This window comes from Pipistrellus kuhlii, unplaced genomic scaffold, assembly GCF_014108245.1.
Source record: "Pipistrellus kuhlii isolate mPipKuh1 unplaced genomic scaffold, mPipKuh1.p scaffold_m20_p_31, whole genome shotgun sequence".
Lineage (NCBI taxonomy): Eukaryota > Metazoa > Chordata > Mammalia > Chiroptera > Vespertilionidae > Pipistrellus > Pipistrellus kuhlii.
In genome coordinates this window covers 1,907,794-1,927,125 of record NW_023425531.1, presented here as the reverse complement: position 1 = coordinate 1,927,125, position 19,332 = coordinate 1,907,794, and the positions used below count along the sequence as shown (strand labels likewise).

The 19,332-nt window shown below is 49.5% G+C and overlaps 1 protein-coding gene and 1 non-coding gene across 4 annotated transcripts in view; one reads left to right on the top strand and one right to left on the bottom strand.

The window, feature by feature from the left end:
- Positions 1-17,457, bottom strand: part of GGA2 (golgi associated, gamma adaptin ear containing, ARF binding protein 2) — a 43,082-nt gene extending 25,625 nt beyond the window's left edge. For all 3 annotated transcript variants that reach the window (XM_036460126.2, XM_045589357.1, XM_045589356.1), the window contains exons 1-4: positions 17,358-17,457; positions 5,404-5,488; positions 4,009-4,084; positions 2,805-2,903 (exon numbers count right to left, since the gene is read on the bottom strand). In XM_036460126.2, the coding sequence (XP_036316019.2) occupies positions 2,805-2,903; positions 4,009-4,084; positions 5,404-5,488; positions 17,358-17,442 (345 nt within the window). In that variant the 5' untranslated portion in view covers positions 17,443-17,457. The remainder of the gene's footprint in view (positions 1-2,804; positions 2,904-4,008; positions 4,085-5,403; positions 5,489-17,357) is intronic.
- LOC118731674 lies at positions 9,256-9,362 on the top strand. The gene has a single exon (XR_004991932.1). It is a non-coding gene; the product is annotated as a U6 spliceosomal RNA (small nuclear RNA).
- Positions 17,458-19,332: the final 1,875 nt, after the last annotated feature.

Below are 19,332 nucleotides of genomic sequence, written 5' to 3'. Positions count from 1 at the left end.
TAATCCATTACGCCTTCATACGAAAATCTGGGTAATGCCGAAACCGGTTTGGCTCAGTGGTAGAGCGTCGGTCTGCGGACTGAATGGTCCCAGGTTCGATTCTGGTCAAGGGCATGTACCTCGGTTGCGGGCATATCCCCGGTAGGTGGTGTGCAAGAGGCAGCTAGTCGATGTTTCTCTCTCATGGATGTTTCTAGCTCTCTATCTCTCTCCCTTCCTCCTCTCTGTAAAATATCAATAAAATATATTTTAAAAAAGAAAAAGAAAATCTGGGTAAAGCTGAAACAAGGCCCACCAACCTTCCTGACTGAACACATGGATGTGCTGGAGGGTGGTGGCTAGGCGCCATGAAGAAAGGCACACAAGCTCTTGCTCCTCTCCCCCCAAGACCTTGGCCATGTATCCCCTCCATTTGTGTCCATTATAACCACAGTAAGTACAGTGCTTCCTGTAGGGAATATGGAACCTCGTGGAGGTGGTCTGGGAACCCCAACTCTGTAGTTAGTCAGGCAGAGGAACAGACACTCATGGCTGGTGTCTAAATTAGGCATCACCTAGGTATCAAGAAGTCCTGATCAGGTAGGCTCTGCACTAACTCTGGGTAGTGTAAGAACTAAAATGAGCCCTAGCCAAAACGGGTTTGGCTCAGTGGATGGAGAGTCGGCCTGCGGACTGAAAGATCCCGGGTTCGATTCCGGTCGGGGGCATGTACCTTGGTTGTGGGCACATCCTCAGTAGGGGGTGTGCAGGAGGCAACTGATCAATGTATCTCTCTGATGTTTCTAACTCTCTCTAGTCTCTCTTCCTCTCTGTAAAAAAAATCAATAAGATATATTTTTAAAAAAATAAATAATAAAATGAGCCCTAACTGGTTTGGCTCAGTGATAGAGCGTCAGCCTGCAGACTAAAGGGTCCCAGGTTCAATTCCGGTCAAGGGCATGTACCTTGGTTGCAGGCACATCTCCAGGAGCAGGTGTGCAGGAGGCAGCTGATCAAAGTTCCTCTCTCATCGATGTTTCAAATTCTCTATCCCTCTCCCTTCCTCTCTGTAAAAAAATCAATAAATATATTTAAAAAAAATGTTGTCCTACAACAAACATCCTTATAAAAAAGAAGAAGAAGAACTGAACTGAATTAAATGGTAGGACAAACAGTTAATATCAGAGAAGTGTTGCGGGAAGCAGCAAAGAAAGGCTCCATCTGTGTCTATTACCTGAGAATGCAGAGCTTGTAGAGCTTAAACAGGTACCAGGGGAAAGGCAAGAAGTGGTATGAAACTAGCTAGCTTTTTTTTTTTTTAAATGTTAAAGTTAGTTTTACTTTTTAAAAAATATATATTTTATTGATTTTTTTACAGAGAGGAAGGAAGAGGGATAGAGAGTTAGAAACATCAATGAGAAACATCGATCAGCTGCCTCCTGCACACTCCCTACTGGGGATGTGCCGGCAACCAAGGTACATGCCCTTGACTAGAATCGAACCTGGGACCCTTCAGTGCGCAGGCCAATGCTCTATCTACTGAGCCAAACCGGTTAGGGCCACATCTAGCATCTCCTGCTGTCTATCAGGAAGCCTGTGCTCCACGCTAGAATTCCTCTCCCCATCTAGGCTTCCCATCCACAAGCCCATTGGGGACACACACACACACACTCTCTATCTAGAGGCCCAGTACATGAAATTTGTGCACTGAGGGGAGGGGCATGTCCCTCAGCTCAGCCTGCACTCTTTTCCAATCTGGGATCCCTCAGGGCAGTCGGATATCTTTCTCACCAGCCAAGACTGCTGGCTCCCAACCTGCCTGCCTGCCTGCCTGATTGCCCCTAACTGCTTCTGCCTGCCAGCCTGATCACCCCTTAATCACTCCCCTGCCAGCCAGATCAATGCCTAACTGCTCCCCTGCTGGCCCAATCGCCCCCAACTGCCCTCACCTGCTGGCCTGATAACCCTTAACTGCCCTCCTTGCCAGCCTGGTCACCCCTAACTGCCCTTCCCTGCTGGCCTGATAGCCCACAACTACCCTCCCCTGCAGGCCATCTTGTGTGATGCCGTGAGGGTCAATTTGCATATTACAGCTTTATTAGATAGGATACGAGAGGCCTGGTGCACAAAATTTGGGGAGCGGGGGTCCCTCAGTCTGGCCTGCAATCTCTCACAGTCCAGGAGCCCGCAAGGAGGGGGCCAGAGCCAGTAGTCAGATAGTGTTAGCGCTGCTGCAGAGATACAAGAAGCTCCCACCACAGCTGCTGTGCTCATGAGCCATGAGCCCAGCTTCTGGCTGAGCAGTGACCACCAGGAGGCAGTTCCTGCATTTAGTGTCTGCCCCTGGTGGTCAGTGTGTGTCATAGTTCACATCATTCCACTGTTCGGTTGATTTGCATATTAGCCCTTTATTATATAGGATTTTTGTTGATTTAAGAAAGAAGAGGAAGAGAGAGAGAGAAACATTGATTGGTTGCCTTCCTTGACCTAGACCAAACCTGCAACCTAAGTATGTGTCCTGATCAAGAATCAGACTGGCAACCTTTCAGAGCACATAACACTCAAGCAACTGAGCTACTGAGGCTGGGCCAAAAGGCCATTTTTTAAAGGGAGAATAAACAATGGAGGGCAGGGATCAGCAAGGTCATCCTAGACCTTGGAGAAGAAAGCTTTCCCATCTAGGGCCTCCTCTCTCAGCTCCCTCACAAACCTGAGACAGGCTGTAGGGACTGTCCAGGAGCAGGCCTGCCTCTGTACACAGGAAGGGGCAAGAGTTTGAAGGCTGGGCCAGGTGCAGTAGGCAGGGCCAAGACCATGGTACTCACCTTTGGGGACAGCACTTTGATCAGCTCATTCAGGAAGCGGAACTTGGCCACCTCGCCATGGAACTTCTCTCCGCAGTGGTTCATGCATGTCTCCAGCACCTGCACAGACACGGGACTCCACGAGAACAGGAAAACCACTGGCTCCAGGCTTGCCTGAAACCTGATGAGCACTTGCTGGAACCAGGGCTACTTTTGACTTGGGACTGTGAGGACACTGGAGTTTGGGAAAAAGGGTAACATTTTCAGATTTTTGTTAAAAAGCACCTATTTGGTCTTGCTGTATCTTATATCTAACAGGTTTGTGCCCAGCAAACAGTTCAGTGGGGTGTATATCCTGAAGTCACCCACCTTTTAAGGAGATCCTTTGGGCAGGTGACTCCCTCCCACTCAGAGGCCATAGCCGGTATGTAAGGCCCATGAATTGCTAAGCCACATGTCCCCTGCTGGCATGCAAGTGGGGCCTACACACATTTTCTTTGGTCCACACTCTTGTTTAACATTTCAGGTTAGTCACCAACATAAAAAAATTCAGAGGATTCATGCCCAGCTGGTATAACTCCGCAGTTGAACATCAAGCCAGGAAGCAAGAGGCCACTGGTTTGATTCCTGGTCGGTGCACATGCCCGGGTTCAATCCCCACAGATGTGCAGGAGGCAGCTGATTGATGATGTTTCTCTCTCATCCATGATTCTCTCTCTCTATCCCTCTCCCTTCCTCTCTCTAGAAAAAAATCAATAAAATATATATATATATATATATTTTTTTTTAATTCAGAGAATTCATACAAAAATCTGGACTTATGGTTTCTCTTTAAAAACAAGAAATGCTAGCAACAATGGGCCCAAACTCATGGCTGGCAATACCAGCCAGTGCCGCACTGCAGCCACGCTTCCCTGGCTGGGCAAGCGCTCTCCAGGATTTTGGTCCTCACCCAGTGGCTCACTCACTACGTCACAGTTTGGCCTGTGGGCACTTAACTTACCAGCCCTGGTCTATGAAGAGCTAAGGAAATAAAACCTTTCTTTCCTTCTCCCAAAGCAGGCTCGGCGCTGCTCTCCAGAAGCAGACCTAGGACGGCTACCAGAGCCCAGCCTCTGTGGCCAGCGAAGGGGAACCTCTCAGGCTCTCCACACGCTGAAATGGGCCTGGGGCCCAGCTCCCTCTGGCCCAGGACAGGAAAACCGAGGCGAAGGGCCACGCTTACCGTTAAGGCATAAAGAGCTTCTTTCTCTTGTGGAGACTGGATCTTATGGGCCAGCAGCCAGGGCGCATGGGTTGGGCTAAGAGAAAACAAAGACACCTGGGCTCTGGGCGGACAGTCTGGCTCAGTGCACTCCATGGAGTCTCCTCCCCTCCAAGAGTTTGGTCCCACAGCAGAGGTGGAATGTAACTGGCACACAACCCATGCACAAGCCTCTGAAGGAGGCCAACCCCACCCACCCTTCCCGCAACTACTACTGTCCAGACACAGCACCCTCCCCAACTTATGCACCCTAAAGCTCCAAACAGAGCAGTCAGGACCAGGCCTACGGGTAGCCAGGTCATGAGCAACATGGACCTTATTTGTTGTCCGATAAACACTAGAGTAGACAGTGCGATCAAACTTTCAGCCCATTTCCAAATGCTGAATAGTCAGCAATCCTATCTAATAAAAGAGTAATATGCAAATTAACTATCATTCCAAGACAAAAGATGGCTGCCCCCATGTGGACACAAGATGGCCACCACAAGATGGCCTGCAGGGGAGGGCAGTTGTGGGCAGTTAGGGGTGACCAGGCCACCAGAGGAGGGCAGTTGAGGGAGACCAGGCCAGCAAGGGAGGGCAGTTGGGGGGAACCCAGGCCTACAGGAGAGGGCAGTTGTGGGCAATCAGGCAAGCAGGGAGGGCAGTTAGGGGTGACCAGGCCAGCAGGGGAGCAGTTAGGCATCGATCAGGCAGGCAGGAGAGTGATTAGGGGTGATCAGGCTGGCAGGCATAAGTGGTTAGGGGCAATAAGGCAGAGGCAGGCGAGAAGTTGGGAACCAGCAGTCTTAAGATTGTGAGAGGCATGTCCAACCACCGGGATCGGGCCCAAACAGACGGTCAGACATCCCTCAAGGGGTCCCAGATTGGAATAGGGTGCAGGCTGAGCTGAGGGAATTTCTCCCCATTGCACAAATTTCATGCACCAGGCCTCTAGTATGTAGAATAAACATCTGAATTCTTCAGTTCCTGTCCAGATACTTTGGGGGAAAAAATTCAACACAATCTTGCCCTTTTCTTGCCTCTTCTAAAGAAAGGTTACATTAAAATTATGGAGAGCACATGAGCTCTTTCATGCTGCTACCTTTTACCTGTACGTAACATTCAGGTCTCCTGAGTATGACTACTTCATAATGCTATTTTAAAAATAATTGCCAGTTACAGACTGACTATTCATTTGTTTGTTTTTTGAAAAACCACATGAATTTGAATTTGCTATCTCTAAAAAAGAATGATGTTCTCAGTAGATTGTGGAGGGGGGAAAAGAAAGAAAGGCTAGCTATTAAAACAGTCCCAAGACAAACGGCATGCACTTATTCCAAGGACCCCTGTGGTCCAGTGTGAGGGTCACCTTACCCATTGGGATCAGTGTTCACCTGGTCACAGAAATTCTGGATAGCTGACCAATCCTGTTCTGGCATGCTTGGGTCTGTGGCTTTATCTGTCAAGTAAATAAAAGATAAAAGTACAGAAAGCATAATAAAAACAAACATACACCTCTTTCCCTAAAATTAATATGACAGCCAAAAGCTATGACATCACATCTCTAAGGGATCCGACCTGCGGGTGACAGCCGCAAGCAGGCCCGTCCCTGTGCTGCACCCGCCACAGGCAGAGCGGCTGGCACACGGCCTGGCCTCAGTGAGCACGTGCTGGCTGAATGAACAAGCACACTGGCTGACAGGCTATAGCCCTGAAAGGGGCCCCACTGCCAGTACGGGAGCGGCCTACATGGGCCTTCTGCACGCCCTCCTCAGGCAGGACTCCCTGCTATGGCCTTGCCATGAGGGTGGCAGGGCCAGCACCTGAGGCTACTTGTAAGTTCCTTAGCTTTGTGACTGGAGGACAGAATATACTGAGGCTCTAGGTGGCTCCACTTGGTCATCTCACCATCTCAAAAGCAACACTCTTAAATCTAAGCCTCGGCTTACTCAAGTCCTTCCTGACCAATCGATGTAAGGAGCTTCTCCATGTGTTGGCAGCTTGTCAATCTGACCTAAGGACATCTCGCCTTCACTCCTCATGATGCTGTCCCTCTCCGCTGCTACACACGTTCCCAGGGACCCAGGTCCAATCATACTAGGGCTCCCCACCCAAATACTCATACTTGGGTGAAATCTGAGGACACTAAGCTGTGAAGAGCATCAGGGCAGAACCAGGGGCAAGATATACTTGGAGCGGGGGCACTATCAGAAGCCTGACATGAGACCACAGTCCACTGAGGGAGGGGCAATTCCCACCCTTCCTGGAACACGGGTTTGTATGCATCCTTCCTGGTGCTGGTGGTAGCAGCTTCCTCCTCTCCTCCCTCAAGAAAACCTGTGCTGCAGCCCAAGGATACCCACCCACGTGTCCCCATCCCCTGATTGAACCAGGTCACATGTCACATTCTCTCACACAAGGAGTCGCTGAAGACTGTCTATCTTCCTAACACCCCCGTTCCCCCACTGTCCGGCCCACCAAGGCCAACCACCTTCTCCAACGACACCTACTGGTCCCGGCGGAGCAGCTCTTTTCAACCCTGAAAACAGACATTCTCAGGATCCGATTTCTGATGTATTCGGATGTTCTAAAACCATCTCAATTTCCATCTCCTCCCTAAAACCTCCTCCCCTACTGTTACAGCCCCTACTACCGTATTTTTCGGACCATAAGACGCTCCGGACCATAAGACGCACCAGTTTTTAGAGAAGGGAAATGAAGAAAAAAAGATTCTGAAACATAGTGTCCTAAAATATTTTATGTGCATTAAAACCCAACATCACAGTCATAAACACATGTAATCAACCCTGTAAAGTAAACAGCAGCCTTTAGAACCATTTTAGAACCGGGCAAGCACACAGAGACCACACAGAGCCGGGCAAGTAAAAAAACTTTTTTTTAAAGTATATGTGTAGGCTATATTTGGACCATAAGACGCAGGGACTTTTTCCCCCCACTTCTGGGGGGAAAAAAGTGCGTCTTATGGTCCGAAAAATACGGTAATTCTCCTCCCTCCTGACTACTCAAGACTCAGCGGCTGACTAGTTTGCCTTTGCCTGACTGCAGGCACATTCATGTCATGTGCAAGTCATGTCTCCCCAGATCAACAGTGAGACTCAAAGCACATGTTCACCTATCTTCCCACCCACGTTTCCATTCTAAGTGAAAAAGGTGACAAAGGAAAGCAAAGGAATCGATTATCAATATCCATATACTCCTCACCTTTTTCTTCATTAAAGCTCTAAGGTTCCATCTTTCAAAATCCTATCCACTCTTCTGGTCCCAATTCAAACACCCCTTCTTCATAAAGATGCCCTTGATCTATAATACAGATTCTATATGAAAGCCCAGCCGGTGTGGCTTAATGGTTGAGTGTTGACTATGAACCAGGTCACAGTTCAACTCCCAGTGAGGACTCAAGCCCGGCTGCATGCTCGATCCCTGCAGGGAGCATGCAGGAGGCAGCCTATCAATGATTCTCTCCCTTCATGGATGTCTCTGTCTCTCTCTTCCTCTCCCTTTCTCTCTGAAATCAATAAAAATATTTAGAAAAAATTAAAAAGATACCCTTGATCTTTTTCTCCCACCACAGAAACCAGGAGCTGTCTCTCCCTCTCTGAAGGTCCATTCTACCTGCCCCGTTAACTCCACCCCTTATTACACACATGTCCTTGGGCTCTCTGAGAAGTTAGAAAAATAGTACCTTTCTCACGGGATAGTCATAGGATTTAAAGAAAATAGTATCTCCAGGACTTAAACATAAGACGAGAAACCATAAAAATACTAGAGGCATTCATAGGCAGCAAAATCTCAGACAGATGCCAAAAGAACTTCTTCACTGATACTGCCCCTAGGACAATGGAACCTAAAGAGAAAATAAACAAATGGGACTACATCAAAATAAAAAGCTTTTTCACAGCAAAAGAAACCATCAACAAAACAACAAGAAAGCACACTGTATGGGAGAACATATTTGCAAATGTTATCACTGATAAAGGTTTAATCTCCAACATCTATGGACACCTTATACAACTAAATAAAAGGAAGATGAATGATCCAATTGAAAAATGGGCAATGGACCTAAATAGAATATTTTCATAAGAAGACAGAAGGAAAGCCAAAAGGCACATGAAAACATGCTCAAAGTCACTAATTATCCAAGAGATGCAAATCAAAACAACAATGCGGTACCACCTCACACCTATCAGAATGGCCAACATCAACAAATCAACAAACGACAAGTGTTGGCGAGGTTGTGGAGAAAAAGGAGCTATCATGCATTGCTGGTGGGAATGCAGACTTGTGCAACCACTGTGGAGAACAGTGTGGAGTTTCCTCAAAAAACTGAAAATGGAACTCCCATTTGACCCAGTAATCCCACTCCTAGGAATATATCCCAAGAAACTAGAAACACCGATGAGAAAGGATATATGCACCCCCTATGTTCATAGCAGCACAATTTACAATAGCTAGGATATGTAAACAGCCTAGGTGCCAGTCAGCAGATAATTGGATCCAAAAACTATGGGACATCTACACAATGGAATACTACGCTGCCATAAAAAAGGAATTCTCATCATTTGCAGCAACCTGGATGGAATTGGAGAACCTCATGCTGAGTGAAATAAGCCAGTCAATGAAAGAGAAACACCACATGACCTCACTCATTTATGAATAAAGAACATTATAAACTGATGAACCAAAAGATAGACAGTAAAGCAACAAGCAGACTGTCAAATTACAGCGGGGAGGGTAGGGAGATCTGGAGGAGATAATAGATCAACCGAACGACTTGTATACATGCATATAAGTACAACCAATGGACACAAAACTCTGGGGAGGGAGGGTATGTATGGGAATGGGGGGTAATGTTAAAATATGTACAGAGATAATAATTTAATAAAATAGACTTTGGGAAGTAAAAATAAAATAAAAATAAAGAAAATAGTATCTCGCCCTAGCTTGTTTGACTCAGTGGATAGAGTGTAGGCCTATGGACCAGGTCAAGGGCATGTACCTCAGTTGCAGGCTCCATCACCTGCCCTGGCTGGGGCTCTCTCACATATCAATGTTTTCCTCTCTCTCTTTCTTCCCCTCCCTTCCACTCTCTATAAAAATCAATGGAAAAATATCCTCATGTGAAAAAAAATAAATAAATAAAAATAAGATAGTATATAAAGTGATCAGTGCAGCAGCAAATATTAAGTAATCAATAAAGAAAAGCTAGTGCTCGCTTCTGCAGCACATATACTAAAATTGGAACGATACAGAGAAGATTAGTATGGCCCCTGCGCAAGGATGACACACAAATTCATGAAGCGTTCCATATTTAAATAAATAGATAAATAAAAATAAAGAAGAGCTAATCTTATCATTATTGTAATACACACTCTCAGCCTTTCCTCTTAAAAATATGTACAATTGCCTTATTACAGCTATAGAGAATAAAAATCTTAAAACCATGCCAAACCGGTTTGGCTCAGTGGATAGAGCATCAGCCTGCGGACTGAAGGGTCCCGGGTTCGATTCCGGTCAAGGGCATGTACTTGGTTGCGGGCACATCCCCAGTAGGGGGCGTGTAAGAGGCAGCTGATCGATGACTCTCATCAATGTTTCTAACTCTCTCTCTCTCTTCCTCTCTGTAAAAAATCAATAAAATATATATTTTTTTAAAATCTTAAAACCAGACGCCATATATTCCCCACAGAGCTTAGCACAATGCCATAAATCCAAAATAAGTTACTCATGAACAAATTATTTAAAGCAGCCGAGAGGCTTAACTTGAAATGCAGGCAGACTGGGCAAGTCCAGTGGGAAACAAAGGCAAGTGGAACATAGGCAGAGGCAGACATGGCAGTTTGGCAGCCTAATCACAGGAACCAACCAAGCAGAAATCATAAAACGTTTCTGAACTCAAAGTGGGAGGCATGGGAAACCAAGGGACGGCCTGCAGCAATAAGGAGTACGAACACACAGAAACAGGGAGAGTTCGGGTCTGTTGCTGGGCAAGAACAATTGAGGGAATCAATCAGGTGACAACAGACACTGAGCAGGCTTGTAACAAATATATTAGGACACCCCTGGACTACAAGGCTTTAACGGCAGCCCCTTGTTGGGCCCTGACCCCTGCAAGGAGTCTGAATCTGCTTGTAATAAGTTTTCGACACTTTTGCTTAAATCTCCAGGTCCATGGAGCTCATTCTTCGGAGATGAGAGACACAACCCCAGGAAAAACATATCCTCGGCTCTCATCACGGTTATCTCAGAAAATCTGATTAAAGGAGTGTTAGATGTGAATCATCTAACAAAACCCTACAGCATTTAAGCTTCCTGAAGTTTCAATTCACTACAAGGTCAAGGTTGACACCTCAAAGGCATTCGGCACTCAACATGTGATAAATCTCAAGGCAGAGAACAGCAGGCAGGCCCAGCCCCCTGGAAGATCTAGCCCTCATCCCTCACCGCCCTCCCAGAGGCAGGTGAAAGGACAAGCCTGGCACCAGCTTTTCCAGAGAAAGGAGAAGCTTCTGTGAGGCTAAGTCATGTTCCAAACCCTTTCCCAAGGCCAAGCAGGTGGGAGATCTATAAAGTGTGTTTCTTATTTTTATCACTAGTGGCCACGTGCACGAAATTCGTGCACATTAAAAGGGGATTAGAGCATCAGCCTGCGGACTGAAAGGTCCCAGGTTCAATTCCGGCAAGGGCATGTACCTTGGTTGTGGGCACATCCCTAGTAGAGGGTGTCCAAGAGACAGCTGATCAATGATTCTCTCTCATCGATGTTTCTAACTATCCCTCTCTCTTCCTCTCTGTAAAAAAAAAAAAAAAAAAAAAAAATATCAATAAAATATATTTTTTAAATAAAAATAATAAAAAGGGGGATTAGAGGAAATATTTTAATATTGCTATTTGCCCATTCTCTATAATAGAAGTGTCAGAGATGAAAGAAAATTAGTAAAATATATATGAAAATCTTCCTCCTGTCAGAGTCTGGGGTGCACCATGGGACCCAGAGTCAAGTTCCTGCCCATCTGTGGTGCCTCAAAAATCGCACGAGACCCAAACCCACCCCCATTGGGCGAGATCCAGACCCAGCCGCCCCCCCCTTGTCAAACCCTGCCAGTTGGGGGGGAGGGGCAGACTCAAGTCCCCCGTCGAGCTCCACAGGGTGGGGGGCACAGCCTCAGGTTCCCCTCAAGCCCGGGGGGAGGTGCAGCCTCAGGTCCCCCACCAGCACCAGGCAGGGGGCACAGCCTGAGGTTCCCTGGCACTGGGGTGGGGGGCACAGCCTGAGGTTCCCCGTCAAGCCCTGCTGGGCGAGGGGTGCAGTCTGAGGTCCCCAGCCTGGCGCCAAGGTAAGGGGCATGGCCTGAGGTCCCCTGTCAAGCCCACCAAGCCAAGGGCACAGCCTCAGGTCCCCTACCCCAGCCTAGCGCCATGCACCCTCAGTCCCTGCTGATCACTCATTAAGGCTCGTTACGGGAACTCGGCCTCCCCTATGGGTGCAGCCAACTTGCATTATGGAAACCCCACCTCCACTGTGGGCGCTGCCACATTTTTTATGTTGTGATGGTCAATTTGCATATTCCCTCTTTATTAGATAGGATGAGGTCTCACTCAAATAACTGCAACAATAGTCAGAGCTGCCACTTAACACTTAAAGAGCTTATTGAGGACTGGCCATGCTGAGTGTTTTCCAATCATGGCTTCCTTCCCTTACAGCCTCAGAACAGGTGAAATTGGTCCTATTGTCTCACCATTTTACAAGTGAAGAAGCCCACCCAGCCACAAAGCTCAAAGAGGAGAGACAATAACTGTCCCAGGTCGGCCTGACTCCAGGCCGTTCCTCACAGTAAAGGCTTCAGCTCCTTGACAAAGACAGGACATCTTTGAGGACTCGTTTCCTTGCCTTTCTTGCCACTAAGTCACCAGCTCCCTAGGCAAGAAGGTCCGTATCATTCACCTTCCAGCACTAAAGTCTTTGGCATAGGTATTTACTCCATCAGTGAATGATTCATCTTTTGCTATGCGGTTTGGCCAGGCAGATGGACATACTGCTGAAATAACTGGGTCTCCCAGCGCGTAATCCCAGCTGCTTCACAGGTCGGGAGCAGCTCCAAAGAACATGAACCCACAGCACAGACACTGGGTCTGACAGGGCTAAAGCAACTGCCCAGACCGCTAATGCCAATCCCCCAAGGAGTGACTTGCTGATGCCAATCCCCAAGAGGGCATAGCCAGCAAGAAACTCACAGAACCCCTTCCCTGCATCTCAGGACCATCACTGCCCCATCAGGGCACTGAGAATGGCTACCCCTGGCACCAAGGCAGTTTATTTAACTGGCACTTGGGCGGACAAATAATACTACTGTCATAGATTTGCTTAATAAAAGCAAGGTGTGTAGGCATTTCAAGTAGATGACTTGGTAAGAGATATTAAGAAAACCGTTGAGCCCTAGCCGCTTTGGCTCAGTGGACAGAGCATCAGCCTACAGACTGAAGGGTCCCAGATTCTATTTCAATCAAGGGCACATGCCTGGGTTGCATGCTCGATTGTTGGGAGCAGTCAGGAGGCAGCCAATCAATGATTCTCTCATTATTGATGTTTCTCTCTCTCCCTCTCCCTTCCTCTCTGAGATCAATAAAAATATATATATTTTAAATTGTTGAGCCCTGGCTGGTGTGGCTCAGTTAGTTGGGCATCATCCTGTGTAATGGGGCCTCCGGTTTGGTTCCTGGTCAGGGTGCATGCAGGGATTGATTGGCTGACTGGGATTTCTCACATCAATATTTTTCTCTCTCCCCTCTTCTCCCTTCTTTTCTCTCTCTCTAATTAAAAAACAAACAAACAAAAAAAAAACTGCTTAAAACTTCTGATTGTGAATGAAATGACTCATCCTAGAGGACTAATCCAGAAGAAGTATCCCCACCCCCTGCACCCAAATGCCAGGGGCAAGCCTCCGGCCCTCTGGCCTGCTGGAGCAGCCTGTGCTATACTTTAGGGGAGCCCAAAGGAGCATTTGGAACTCAACCCGCCAACTGCACTCAGTGCACTGCACAGGGGGCCCCATCTGCAGGAGGTGCACGCTGACTCCTCCCGCCCAGCAGCCATCCAACAAGCATATGCTGAAGGATATCCTGTGCCGGGCTCCATGGCAGAGATTGAACTCAGCCCTGGAGAAGCTCCAAGAACATAAATAGATTGTCACCCAGACTCTCCTAATCCCCAAGGGAGGCATACAAGTGGGGATGGAAAAAAGACAGGACACTCCAGCTGGGAGGAGGTCCAGCTGGAAGGGACTAACTGAGCACCCGGCTTTACGCTACTGCCTGCTGACAGCACAACCAGCTACCCGAATCCCAGAGATCCAGAGGGCCTGGTCTGCTTTTAATAGCAGGAGACTGGCAACCACCTAAGATGTGCACCTCTGGGGACTGGTTAGCCAGCCGTAGTACACCCATACAAGGGAGTGTGTAGGGCTTTCGTGAACAGGAATCTGGTAGTTACACACACAGTCATGTGAGACACTGACCAAAGTCATCCACATGGGGGAAACTCCTGAATGCACACAAGTTGCTGTATGTATTTTTAAAGCAAGAAACTCTGATAACAGCTTCCTGATGATCCTTTGGGAACTATTCCTTCCCAATTCTAGGTGTAATGTTTTTCCTTTTCCCCTGTTTTTGGGAGTCCTATATGAGCTAGTTTTCTGTCACTTACAACTAAAAAGACTGACAATAGTAGCTAACACTGCTATGTGCCAGGCACTACTCGAAGTACTTCACAGGTATTGATTCCTCTGATGCCTATGACCCTAAAAGGCACCTGTTTTTACTCCAGTCCCATCTTGGAAACACAGCTGCCCTCCTTACGAGGCAAGGTTAGTCAATGAGCCAAGCTCAGCCGTCCTCAGACCCAGCCCAAGTGACTTTCTCCTCCATCCAGCCTGCTGCCCTGGCCTTGACAACCTCTCCACCTTATCCTGGCACTGCACCACCTGTGCCCCAGCCCGGCCTCCCACAACTCTGGTTTAACCTTGTTCACCCTCTCTGTCCCCATTAGGTGGAGGTCGGGAGGCATCAGGGGATCCTGCCTCTCTCCTCCAAGAGACCAAGAGACATCAGGCAATGTCTGGAGACATTTTTGACCAACTGGAAAAAGATGTGTGTTATTGTATCTAGTGGAAGCCAGGGATTCCACTCATCAACTATATGCACAGGACAGGACCGCACAACATAGAATTATAAGGTCCAAAATGTCAACAGCACTGAAATTGAGAAACCTTGTCCCCAAGTGTCCAGGTTGGCTCCCTTCTGTTTCTTACAGCCATTCCCAGACATCCCCGCCTTCCTCACACTGATCATCCCCTAACACTCAGTGTGGGGAGGGGGACTAAAGGGGCGGTACTGACAAATTTATTTGCATGTGCAATCATCTCTATCTCCTTCCCCAGACATTCAGAAGAACAAAAGGTGTCAGTCCTGTGTGTCACCCTTTCTGCTCTAGCTCTGACCTTTAGCACCTTTAAACCCCTCTGCAATGGCTTAAAGTGGGACCTAGAATTCAGGAGGCAGAGTTCCCCCAAAGCAACATCAAGCAGAGAGGGGCTCACCGATGCCCACCTCCTTTTAACACCTCTCTTATGTCTAACTCCCTCTAGCTATTCTCTCTCCTCCATTTCACATTGACACAATTTAGTCTGGCTGGGTTTGGTTCAGTGGTTAAGCGACCATCTAGGAACCAAAAGGTCTCTGGTTTGATTCCCAGTCAGGGCACAGACCTGGGGTAATGGGCTTGATCCCCAGAAGGGGGTATGCAAGAGGCAGCCTATTAATGTTTCTCTCACATGATTAATGTTTCTCTCTCTCTCCCTCTCCCTCTCTCTCTAAAAATCAATAAAAACATTTTTTTAAAGGGTAGGGGTGGGGAGGGGCTGATGGCCAAAGACTATATCTCCCCACAGATTAATTCTGCCTGGCCAGGATTAGATGAACTTCATATTTTCAAAGTAGTTGTCATCTTTTATTATTATTTTTAATGTTTTAGTTATTGACTTGAGAAGAGGGGAAGGAGAGGGTGGGAGAGTGGAAAAGGTGGAAAGGAAAAGAGGGAGGGATGGAGAGAAACATTGACTTGCTCCATTTATTTATTCATTCATTGGTTGATTCTTGCATGTGGCCTGACCACGGACAAAACCCACAACTTTGGCACAACCGGACGAGGTTCCAACCAACTGAGCAACCTGGCTTTTAAAAACTCAAAAGATTTTACATAAAAATGTAGGTACCAGCCCTATCTGGAAAACTGGAACCTCTAGCAACTTTGGGACCACTTAGGCCTAGAGAGCGGGAGCTGAAGAACTGCCCTGGGCACTGTCCCTCTAATCTCTCCCACCAGGTCACCACGAGGGTCACCAGGTCCGGTCAGTGGGCCAGCACTTGCTGTCCTCTAACCCAACCCACGTGGGCTTTTTGCAACTCCAGCCTAAGTCTCTGTTCGCCATTTAACTCCCAGCTTCCACCTGCCCACCAATGTCTGCTTCTTCTCTGTCTGTAGGCAGGTTTTCCCATCTGCTTCTCTTTTTTTTCTTTCTTTCTTTTAGAATATGTTTTTATTGATTTCAGAGAGAAAGGGAGAGGAGAGAGAGCTGGAAACATCAATGATTAGAAAGAATCGCTGGCTGACTGCCTCCTGCACTGGAGATGGAGCCTGCAACCCAGCTATGTGCCCTGACTGGGAATTGAACCATGACCTCCTGGTTCATACATAGGTCAGCACTCAACCACTGAGCCATGCTGATCGGGTCCTATCAGCTTCTTAAATGCTGAGGTTCTCCATGCTCTGTCTGCAAGTCTCTGCCTTCTTACTATTCACAGCCTCCCTGGCCAAGCTCACTGCCAATGAACTGAAGATTCCCAAACTAACCTCCAGCTGACCTGATCTGGGGCCGACCAACTAACCTAGAGAGGTTCTCTCTCACTGTGCCAAAATCACTTCCACCTCCACAACTCAACTGTGGTCTCCCTCCTGGACCAGTCCTCCTGCCAGGTGAAGTGTCTGGAACCAACCAGTTCCAGTTCCGGGAGCCAGAAACCTGGGACCCACCCGATTCCTCCATTGTCTCTCCTCTCCGTCCCAAAGCCTCTGTCCTACCTGAGCCCATAAGACTTCCAAAGAGCTTTAAACCTCTCCCCCCTGAGTCTCAGGGCCTAACCAACTCAGCGCCACATGGCGGCAGGCGATACTTTCCAGAGGTGTCCTTCACCACAAATGCTCTGGCTGAAGTCCAACACTCTAGCCCTCAGCCCCACATCACAGGAAAAAATCAAACTCCTTTCTGCAGCATACAAGCCCCTGGAACAACTTGTCCCAACGAGCCCTGCAGCCTCTGCCTCTCTCAGCTTTGCACTCCAGCGGAGCCCAGAACGCTCCAGCCGCCTCCTGCCCTCAGCTTTTGCACTTGTGGTTGCGTCTGGAATGTTGTCACCTCCATTATCCACTCAAATGCTATATCCACTGAAACAGTCCCCAGGAAAAAAAACAAAAACAAAAAAAACCACACACACAAATTCCTACTACCGCACTTTAAACAAAGCGTCCCTGTGCCCGTTATAAACAAGGTGATGTTAGAGGCTTGGATGGATCAACCGAAAACAGTCTTTGTGAGCGAGGACCCAGTGCTAGCTGTCCGGGCCCAGCACCGAGCAGAGCCCATGCAAGGAGCCCGGTCTTCACCGCGGATCCCACCCCAGCCCGTCCTCGGGGACCTGGGGCGGTCACGCCCGCCCCGCCCGGCCCGGGGCCCCTCACAGGAGGCACCCCGCACTCAGCAGCGGCCACTGCGAGCACCGCCCAGGCCGGCTCTGCGGGACACCAGCGCGGGGTCCTCGCCCACAGGGTCCTGGCCCACAGGCTGCTCGCCCACAGGCTGCTCGCCCACAGGGTGCTCCCCACAGGGTGCTCCCCACAGGGTGCTCCCCACAGGTCCTCGGCAGGAGAGACGGCGGCCGCGGCCGTCCAGCCCCGGGAGCGCAGGGAGCTGCCCTCGTGCACGTCCCGCCGCTGAAACGGGGTAGACGGAGCAGGGAGAGCCCTCGGGACCTCCGTGAAGGCTCACAACAGCGGAAACCGCTTCCGGCACCGAGCTCGGCACCAAAGAGCTCGACGCCCGGGACCCGCGAATGTCCGCCGGGGCTGGAGACGGGGCGGCGCAGCGCCGGCTCCGCCCGCGGCCCAGGGCCCGCCCGCAGGCCCCGGAGGAAAGGCGGGAGGCGGGGAAGCCAGGCCTCACGTGCGGCGCGGCCGCCTCCAGGGCGCCGATACTCACTGAGCCACAGCTCCGCCGCCGCTGGCCCCGGGGGCCCCTCGGCCGACCGGGCCGCCGCCGTCCCCGCCGCGCCCGCCGCCGCCATGGGCCCGCACCGCGGCCGAGCCCGCGGCCACCGCTCAGGCCGCCGCCGCCGCCGCCGCCGCCGCCGGGCTTGCTCCCCACGCCGACCGGGCAGGCGCGGCGCGTCACGGGGCGGGGCCTGGGCGGACACGCCCCCCGCAGCCCCCTGCGCGCGCGCGCCCCCCCGCCCCCGCCTCCCCGGCCCCCCGCCTCCCTCCTTGCGGACGCCCATCCGGGCCCCGGCCTCCCCGCCTCCCTCCCCGCGGTTCCCCGCCCGGCCTCCCTTTCCGGGGACGCCCACCCCGCCCCCGCCTACTCCGGTCCTCCAGCCTCCCCTGCTCCTGCCCCGGCCTCCCCCCCCGCGGACGCCCAACCCGCCCCGGCCCCCCCCTCCTCCCTCCCCGGGCCCCCCCTCCCTCCCCGGTCTCCCCTGCCCCTGCCCCGGCCTCCCCGTCCCCCGCTCCCGCCTCCCCGGTCCCCCCCGGCCTCCCTCCCCGCGGTCCCCCGCCCCGGCCTCGAGTCAGAGCGCTCTAGCTAACAGCCTCGCCAGGCCAGTGCCCTCACACCTTCAGAAGCTGTCCTGCCAGGTCAAACCCAGGAGGCACCGGGTTACCTTTGAATTTCTCATAATGAGTAATTCGGTAGCACTTTTATTCTGGAGGATCCCCCTCCCCCTCGGCACCTTCTCTAGAGTGACATGCCTATGCCCCTCCTTATTCTGTTTTATTTTCCCCATAACACATTACACTGTCAACGTACGAGTTGTTTAATTGCTTATTTTGTTAAGAGATAACTACTGCCCTCCCCCCAAAAAGTCGTTGTTCTTATATATTAGGAAATGAATACTAGTTAAATATTTTTAAATATATTTTTATGATTTTTTACAGAGAGGAAGGGAGTGGGATAGTTAGAAACATCTATGAGAGAGAAACATTGGTCAGCTGGCTCCTGCACACCTCCTACTAGAGATGTGCCCACAACCAAGGTACTGTACATGCCCTTGACTGGACTGGAGCCTGAGACCTTTCAGTCTGCAGGCCGATGCTCTATGCACTGAGCCAAACGGGTTAGGGCTATTTTTGTTTTTAACTTTAATTAACTGCAGGAACCAAGATGTTAATTTTTTTTCCATTAAAAAAAGAGAAGTCAGACAAAGGGGTAGATTTTTAAAAAATATATATTTTACTGATTTCCACAGAGAGGAAAGGAGGGGGGTAGAGAGCTAGAAACATGACTAACTGCTTCCTGCACACCCCCCACTGGGGATTGATCCCTCAAATAAGGTACATGCCCTTGACTGGAATGGAACCCAGGACCCTTCAGTCTGCAGTCCAGCACTCTATCCACTGAGCCAACCCAGTTAGGGTCAAAGAGGCAGATTTATACTGAGGAAAAGGATGCTTCAACAGATGCTCAGGTGGACACAAAACAAGCTTTTCTACCAGCTGTGAGAGTTGTTCATCCTCCAGACAGAATTAATTTGTATGCCTCTAAGCAAGAATTGTTTGCTTGTAATCTTGAACATACAGTTTTCTCCTCATATTTCTTTTAAATGATTTGTTGAAATCTTATACCTTTTAAAAATGGCTTTAAAATGTAATGTACTTTAAAAAAGTGCAATACGAAGATGGTGGCATAGGCAAACTGGTCTGCTGCTCGCACAACAATTTAAAAAATTAAAACTAATACAAAGGACATCTATCATCCAAAACCACGGGAAGGCTGGCTGAAAGAGAAAGGAGTGCAAACGCTGAAAAGCTGAGGAGCCTAGGTGCGGAGGTATGCAAATAGGGCTGGTGGTGGGCAACTGGGCACGCGGCTCAGCTTTTCTTTTCAACCCGAAAAGAAACAAGCTCCCTATCAGTTTGAAATCCAGTTTCTGGGGACATGTGGGGACCCAGACGACTACGGG